Source organism: Triticum urartu, chromosome 2A, assembly GCF_056163025.1.
Source record: "Triticum urartu cultivar PI428250 chromosome 2A, HENAU_Tu73, whole genome shotgun sequence".
NCBI classification, from domain to species: domain Eukaryota; kingdom Viridiplantae; phylum Streptophyta; class Magnoliopsida; order Poales; family Poaceae; genus Triticum; species Triticum urartu.
In genome coordinates, this window is record NC_141874.1 from 45,435,210 (window position 1) to 45,444,270 (window position 9,061).

Here is a 9,061-nt window from a genome sequence, read left to right on the forward strand (position 1 = left end):
TCGCCTAAGTTCGTAAAAATCCTACCGAGTGGAGAGAAAACCTCCCACTCGGGGGCTTAGCTGTGGCCCAGTGCTCGCCTAAGTTTGAAAAAATCCTACCGAGTGGAGAGCAAACCTCCCACTCGGAGGCTTAGCTGCGGCCCAGCACTCGCCTAAGTTCGGAACACAACCCAATCCGCAAGGACGACGAGGCGCAAATCGGCTGCTACCTTCTCCTTCGGAGTTACACCACAAATATAAGGTTATTCCGAGTGAAGATCAAGTTCCACTCGACGGATCAATCCATGAAGATATTCAACGAGAAATCAAGTTCAGATAAGTCCTAAAGGTCCCAGACCTCAGATCAAAGTACTCGAGCCCTCGGCTCAACAGAGTTTAATGGTTACAAAATCCACTCGGCATTCCGAGGCAAATTTAAAGTGAAGCATAAAAGTTTTTCATTCCTCAGGCGGAGGACTGGAAGGGGCGACGAACTCGTCTAAGTCGATCCCGTCTGCAATACGAGTGGCAGCAGCAATGAAAGTCTCCATGAAGTCTTGAAAGTTGTGCTTCCTGGTATTGGCAACTTGGATGGCGGCCAGCTTTTCTTCCCGCGCCTCCTTGCAATGGATGCGGACGAGAGACAGAGCGACATCAGCACCACATCTAGCAGAAGATTTCTTCCATTCCGCTACTCGACCCGGGACTTCATCCAGTCGAACCATCAGGGACTCGAGGTCGTTCTGAAGCGTCGTTCCAGGCCAGAGTGATGTGTCGATCCGCGACATCGCAGCCTTTAGCCGAGCAAGATAGTCAACAACGCTGGTAACACGAGACTCCAGTCGGAGCACGTTCATAGCAGCTTCGTCCTTCACAAGAGAATTGGCGGGATCCAAGCCTGGCTCCACTCGACTGGTCTCCTCTTTGAAGCTCTGGCAGAATTCTGCAAACACGATTCAAGAATAAGACAGTGGCCTTACGCGGGCTTGGTAACTGCAAGACAGCCAGATCGAAGTAATTACCTTCGAGCATGACGAACAGCTTCTTGGCAAGTCCACCGAGATAAACCTCCAGATCGTTTACCTTCCCCGCCAGCTCACCCGCCTGGTCGTGCAGAACCATCTTGTCATTCTTCAGTCGGCTGACCTCTTGATTAGCTGTCTCGAGAGCAGTCTTCAGTCTGGAATTCTCCTATTCAAGAGTTCTGATCGAAGCCAGTTTCTCTTCTGCAAGCTTCGTTTTGCTCAAAGCCTCCTTCTGTGCTTCGGCAAGATCTTGATCCTTCTTCTTCAGAGCTTCCTCCAGTTTATCTATAGAACATCGAGTGAACTCAACATCAAGAACGGGCAAGAAAGGAAAGTCACTCGTCAAGAATGAGAAACCTCACCAGCTATACCTTTTGCTTCGTCTCGCGCCTTCTGCAGGTTTTGTTGAGCGAGCTTCAAGTCAAGGTTGAGCTGGATCTGTTTGTTCTCCAACTCAGTGTAGAGAGCCACAAGTTCACAGGATTTCTGCAAAAATCAGTCGACAGAGGTCCAAGATAAGTTGCTTCCGAGTAACCAAGAGACAATGATGGCGTTTCTAAGACTACAGCTGAATCAAAAACATTCAACAGTAGTCTCGGGGACTACACCCAGTGGGTGCACTCAGCGTGCCCCCACTGGGTTTTTTTAAAAAAAATCGACTGCCCGCAGTCGACCGGATACAGTTTCATTCGACATGGCCTGGCCAGACCGAGTGAAGAAGAACTACAGCAACACAATATAAAGACTACAGTCGACTGCCAGCAGTCCACCGTAGTCTCGGGGACTACACCCAGTGGATGCACTAAGCGTGCCCCCACTCGTCCAAGACTTAACAGACACACCCAGTGGGTGTACAGATTTAAAGATCTTCAGAAAAGAGATTCTTCAGACAACATACCCTAACAGAACAAGCAGTGAATCGACTGACCTGGACGTTACTCTGAAGAGCTGAACTCGCGTCGTAAGCTGCTTGGCTGGCTTCTCGAACCACCTTGACCTGCTCCATCATGATCCCTGCCTGGCGTATAGCTTCCTTAGCTGCACCCACTTGGTCCTCAGGGACGTGGTGTGTGGCGAAGAGCGAAGGCGGATTGGCGGTCGACGACGAAGGCCGCACACTTGTCAGAGGATTGGCGAAAGTCACAGAAGCCTGAGTGGTATCACCACCGTCTCGAGCTACGGCCTCAGGCGCCGGAGTGGATTGTGGGTCTCGCCAGCCGACGCTTTCCGGCTCCGCCTCACTCTCTGCGGCGCTTCGTCTTCGTCGTTAGGAAGGTTAATAACATGAGGAGGAGCTACGAGAAAAATTCAATCGACCAGAGTTATAAGAAATCGTCAGTCGACTCAAGGCAGAACACCAGTAATCATACCAGGGTTGGAAGTAGTAGCATCTTCCATCTCTTGATCATCGTCCTTGGCGGAGATCTCAGAAGTAGCAGCACTGCAAGATTTTGAAAGACAGTCAGTCGGCTTAGTGGATCGACCGAGGATCCGTCCACGGTCGACAAAGGAGAACAAGTTCTATCATTACCCAGAAATGGTGGGGACAGTCATCCTCATCTTGGGCAGAGCCTTGGGTGGCTTGGACGGCGCCGCGCGGGGGTGCTTGGGAGCTTTTCAGTCGGCGCAGGAGAAGAGGTCCGAGGGCGCTTCGACGACTGCCCAACGGGAACAGTCGCCTTACCACGTTCCCGCGCAGGGTCGTGTGTAAGCTTGGATCGCCTTTCCAAGCAGGGAGGTTCCGTTTCCTCCTCCTCCTCTTCGCTGGAGTCGACGTCGTCGTCTTCCTCTCCTTCACCGTCAGATTCCCACTCCCCCTGTTCGTCTCCGCTTTCGCCTCCGCTCGCCTCCCCTTCTTCGTCTGCTCCTGTGCTCCATTGGGTGACGAGTACATCTCTGTAGTTGCCTGGAGAACAGCAGACGAGTCGAAAGTCAGTCGACCGATTCAAAGAGAGCAAATGAAAAAAGCAAGATCTCAGTCGGGAACACAAGGACAGACCTGGTCCACGTCGTATGTATTGTCAAGCGGGGGAACCCTCCTGGCTCCTCGGGGGTTGTCTTTGTTCCCTGTGATGCTCGATAGCCACCCTTCCAGCATCTCGTCAGTGACCTCCTCTGGGTGAATCCAAGTGGTGTCGTCGAGACCCGAGTACAGCCACATAGGGTGGTCACGAGCCTGAAGCGGTTGGATGCGCCTCCGAAGGAAGACCTCCAGCAAGTCCATGCCCGTCACGCCCTCTCGGACAAGCTGAACCACTCGACCAACCAGCACCTTGACTTGCGCCTTTTCCTCCGGCAGCACTTTCAGAGAAGTGGGTTTTTTAGCTCGGTCCAGAGAGAAAGGGGGAAGACCAGTCGACTGCCCTGGGGTCACCTGGTCTTGGCAATAAAACCAGGTCGACTGCCAACCACGGACCGACTCGGGAAAAGTGATGGACGGAAAAGAACTTTTTCCCCTCATCTGGATCGCCAGGCCCCCGCACAGCTGGATCACTTGCGTCCGTTCGTCACTCGACTTGGCTTTCTTTACCGATTGGGAACGGCAAGTGAAGATGTGTTTAAAGAGTCCCCAATGAGGGCGGCAACCCAAGAAACTTTCGCACAAGGAAAACCGCAAGATACACGATGGAATTGGGAGTGAAATGGTGGAGCTGCGCTCCGAAGAAGTTCAAAAAGCTCCGGAAAAAAGGATGAGGAGGCAGAGAAAATCCGCGATCGATATGGGTGGTGAGGAGGACGCACTCACCGTCACGAGGTTGGGGTTCGACTTCTCTCCCCGGGAGACGCGCAGCTTCATGGGGAATGACTCCCTCCTCGACCATGTCGTCAAGATCTTCCTGCCGAATCACCGACGGCATCCAGTCGCCCTGGATCCAATCCCTGGGCAGAGCAGTCCTCGAGGAAGATCCGCCCCGAGCGGACCTCTTCCCCTTCCCCTGCACTGCCGCCTTCTTCGCGCGCTCCAAAGCCGACGTCTTGTCCTTCACCATCGTCGCCGGCGAGGCTCGAGCGGACCTACGGCGATAGGGTGAGAGCGGAGGTAGCGGAAGACCTTGCGGGGGGAGGAGGAAAAGCGAGAGCCCACTGTTGGGAAGCCCCGAGCCGGCAACTTATAAGGAGCCGCTCCCGAGTGGCTGACCGGTAGGCCCAGGCGATCCCGTCAAATCCCGCAACAGGCGCGCGCGGTACGTGGCGAAAAAGGTGGCCCAGGAATCGAGGAGTTTCCATCCTATCCCATCCGATTATTGCGGCCGCCCCCGTCCCGCTCGCTTCCCGAAACTCAAATCCCGCGAAATCCGCGGGCTGCGGAACAACCCATCAAACAGAAGATCCCGCTCGTGCCGGCACTCGGTTTTTCACAAGTAAGGAAATTCACTCGACAAGAGACCAAGAATGGATCAAGGTGACCGAAAGAAGTCGACAACGTCATCCGTGACGATTGATCCAGTACGAGACATTCATATAACGCTAAGGACCGGACGGAAGGACCCCCAACTCCTTCCCCACTCGAACCTCGATCCATTCGGGGGCTAATGATGAAGCTATGTACCTAGGGTAGGGGCAAGGACCTGTCCTAAGAGCCCTACCCAAGGACATCCCTAGAAGAAGTCACCTTTCAATTGACTTGAAGGCATCCCACTCGACGGAGTCAAACCACTCGACCAGGAGACTATCACTCGACCACGAAGCCAACCACTCGACTGACGGGAGATCTAAAGTCACTCCGCAAGCAAACGGTCGGCCATTAAATAGTCTTTATGGTCATCATAGCACTTTATTAGGGACATTACCAGTAATGCCCAGTCTTAAATGTATTTTAACCCTACATTACTGAGGGCCGGAGGAGTATGGCGAACTCTATATAAGCCACCCCCTCCTCAGTAACAAGGGTTCGCACCCCTGGAATTCATACACACATAATCCAATCGACCGCCTCCGGGCACCGAGACGTAGGGCTATTACTTCCTCCGCGAAGGGCCTGAACTCGTACATCTTGGTGTGTTTACAACTTCTCCATAGCTGAGATCTAGCCTCTCCATACATACCCCCCTACATCACTGTCAGAGTTAGAACCACGACAGGGGTGCCACCCCTCCCCCTAGTCCAATTCGGACTAGGCCCATGGGGGGGGGGGCGTGGCCAGCCCTTGCCTGCTCACTCTCTCTCCCTTAAGGCCCATAAGGCCCATAACTTCCCCGGTGGTTCCGATAACCCTTCCGGCACTCCGAAAAATACCCGATACACCTCGGAACCATTTCGGTGTCCGAATATAGTCATCCAATATATCAATCTTTATGTTTCGACCATTTCGAGACTCCTCGTCATGTCCGTGATCTCATCCGGGACTCCGAACTACCTTCGGTACATCAAAACACATAAACTCATTAATACCGATCGTCATCGAACGTTAAGCGTGCGGATCCTACGCGTTCGAGAACTATGTAGACATGATCGAGACTCATCTCCGGTTAATAACCAATAGCGGAACCTGGATACTCATATTGGTTCCTACATATTCTACGAAGATCTTTATCGGTCGAACCGCATAACAACATACGTTGTTCCCTTTGTCATCAATATGTTACTTGCCCGAGATTCGATCGTCGGTATCATCATACCTAGTTCAATCTCGTTACCGACAAGTCTCTTTACTCGTTCCGTAATGCAACATCCCGCAACTAACTCATTAGTCACATTGCTTGCAAGGCTTATGGTGATGTGCATTGCCGAGAGGGCCCAGAGATACCTCTCTGACAATCAGAGTGACAAATCCTAATCTTGATCTATGCCAACTCAACAAACACCATCGGAGACACCTCTAGAGCATCTTTATAATCACCCAGTTACGTTGTGACGTTTGATAGCACACTAAGTGTTCCTCCGGTATTTGGGAGTTGCATAATCTTATAGTTATAGGAACATGTATAAGTTATGGAACATGTATAAGTTATGGAGAAAGCAATAGCAATAAACTAAACGATCATAGTGTTAAGCTAATGGATGGGTCATGCCAATCAAATCATTTTCTAATGATGTGATCTCGTTTATCAAATGACAACTCATGTCTATGGTTAGGAAACTTAACCATCTTTGATTAACGAGCTAGTGAAGTAGAGGCATACTAGTGACACTCTGTTTGTCTATGTTTTCACACATGTACTAAGTTCCTGATTAATATAATTCTAGCATGTAGGAAACTTAACCATCTTTGATTAACGAGCTAGTCAAGTAGAGGCATACTAGTGTCACTCTATTTGTCTATGTTTTCACACATGTACTAAGTTTCTGATTAATACAATTCTAGTATGAATAATAACTTTATCATGATATAAGAAAATATAAACAACAACTTTATTATTGACTCTAGGGCATATTTCCTTCTGTGTGATTGGGGAGGGGGGGGGATGGGGGGTCTAGATCGTTAAATATGTGGTCACATTTTATCTTGATTATTCACAATGAAAACCGTATATGATGTAAGCATGAGTGGTATATTCTAATATACCTTTTTTGCGGGTGTATGTTCTAATATACCACTCATGAAAAGTGTTGGCTCCATCAACATATGAACTATCTATTGAAAAGCAATTTGATTGTTTGTATCCTCAATGTCTGGACTAGTTCTTGATACCATGTGGTTGCAGAAACCGAAACCGGGTGTACTTGATATTGTTATGATATTATCTTTGTCTGAAAAAATTACATTGTTGCAACTTCTTTTCATAGTTGAATTGAATAAAACCCAACTTTGTACATCATTATACAATCTTTGGCATATCACTGAATCACTCAGAAGGTGCAGAAATACAGAGGTGCTCTGTTTGCATGAACACAAAAGGAAAGCATTCCTGCATGCAGAAATACAGAGGTCGTCTAACCGAGGTCCATTTACAATCTACGGCGACGACGATGGACGGCGAGTTCCATGGAGCTTCCACTACGTACTCCAAGTTTACAACTTCAGATCTGCTGAAATGTGGTGAGCTCTGCTAGGAAAGCGTCGGCGTGCTCCGGCCTGACACAGAGCGACATGACGCTGACCCCGTCCTTGCCGCCGTCCTTGCCCGGCGGGCACAACACGCAGCCCGGCACCACCGTCTCCGCCCCGTGCCACGTCACCCTCGCCGGCCTCCCGCCGCCGAAGTCTGTCGCCTCGAACCCCAGGTTCCTCCAGCACGACAGCACCAGCGTGCTGTACGGTAGCGCCATCGCCCCCTGCTCCGCTGCTGTGCCGCCGCTGGGGGCGAGCAGATCCGGGATCCCCTCCTTGGCGCGCCGGATCATCCTCGCCACGTCCGCCACGGCGCCGTTCGCCACCTCGCCGCGTGTCGAGGTCACCGACTGCATCACCACGCAGTTGCCGTAGTACCCAGGCCTGGCGCCCACGAGCCGGCGCACGTTGGCCGCGAACGACAGCGCCACGGGGGCCTCGTCCGACACGGAGACGACGGCCGCGCGGGTCCGGCACTGCCACAGCACCGCCGCGACGGCCTCGAACACCGTGCAGGGCTGCTTCCCCTTCCCGTCGTCGAGGCCCGCGGCGTCGAACTCGGCTCTGACGCGGCCGATCAGGCCGGCGGGGACGGTGACGTCGAGGAGCACGAAGTCCCTGTTGAACGTGCAGCTGAGTGTCTGCTTCTGCGCCGCGACCATCGACTGCGGGAGGCGCGGGAGCGAGCCGTCGTCGGCCCGGAGCGGCCGCACGGACGGCGCCGGCGACGCCCCGCGCGCGAGCTCGCCGACGGCCCCCAGGAACTGCGCAATGCCCTCTCCGTCGGTCAGCACGTGGTTCCACGTCGCGGCCACGGCGAACCCGCCACAGGCGAACTCGGTGACCTGCACCAGGAGCAGCGGGTCGCCGTGGCGGCAGAGCCCGGCCGGGTACCACGGGGCGAGGCCGCCGAGCATCGGCTCCGCGACGTCCGCCAGCGCGCAGCGCGCCGACGCGGCGATAAAGGGCACGCCGGCCGCGCCCTCGATGCGCAGGAGCTCGCCATCGTCGGCGGCGAGGCGGCCGGCAACGGGACGGTAGTGGGCCAGCGCCTCGGAGAGCGCCGTCCTGATGGTCTCCGCCGGCTGGGGGATCGGCCGGTCGAAGAGGAGCAGGACCGTGACCCTGAAAGGCACGACGGACCTGTCCAAGGAGGAGGTGAGATGGACGACGGCGTCGTCCCCGCCGGGTGGGCCGACGACAAGCACCGGCGACGACTTGGTCACCACGGCGGCGCTCATCGTTGGATAGCGTAGAGTAGAGATGGGCCGATGGAACTGAACTGCCATTGCCGGCCGGCGACGGGGCTGTATATAACCTGGTCCTTCCTTATTGCATGTGGCGCCAAAGTGCAGCGCTAGCTTGTGAGAAAGAGAATCCTAGTGCAATGTCAACTTGTAAAGATTCGCCTGCCTCTACACGTCTACAACAGCTACTGCATGCTTACTAAACTTGTCAACTTGGGCGCACCTAACGAGGCTAACATGTTCCTGGTGGAACTGGTCCAAATTCCTCCATGTATACGATCAATTTTTAGTTCACGGGCTTCTTTGGATTGCTGGAATTTGAAAATGTATAAGTTAGGAAAATGTAGAATTCAGCTTCCACGTATGATGACTGGAGACAAATTCAGCGTCATTCATTTCTTTTTCACGAATACAACAGGGTGCATATCTTTTCATTGATAGGTAGGGGGAGTACAGGTATAGGAGAGGGGGAGGGGGGGGGGGGGGGGGGGGGGGCGTTGGTGACGGGATGCTTAGTCCGGGAACAAAGCTAGTCTACTACTCAATTAACGATCTAAGTCCGTGTGCGCTCAGTCGAGCCCAAGATCTAGCCTTGTCTTGGATGGACACGACAAGCCGCGCGGTGGATGAGGCCTCGCCATCAAAAGCACATCGGTTGCAGTGGCGCCAAATAGACCAAGCTATCAAGATGGACAGTGTGGCGAGCCTTGTACACCATGGAAAAGTTCGAGGCTAAGATGCAAAGAACTACAATAGCACATCAAGCTTTATAAGCTGCCAAGATGCCATATGCTGGAAGAAGAGAAAGGTTTGGTCCG

General features: G+C 53.0%; 1 protein-coding gene across 1 annotated transcript; it reads right to left on the bottom strand.

Moving 5' to 3' along the window:
- Positions 1–6,665: 6,665 nt before the first annotated feature.
- Positions 6,666–8,364, bottom strand: LOC147983498 (acyl transferase 15-like). Its single transcript, XM_087539521.1, has one exon. It carries the CDS (start codon positions 8,283–8,285, stop codon positions 6,966–6,968), a length of 1,320 nt encoding a protein of 439 aa, XP_087395647.1. The 5' UTR covers positions 8,286–8,364; the 3' UTR covers positions 6,666–6,965.
- Positions 8,365–9,061: the final 697 nt, after the last annotated feature.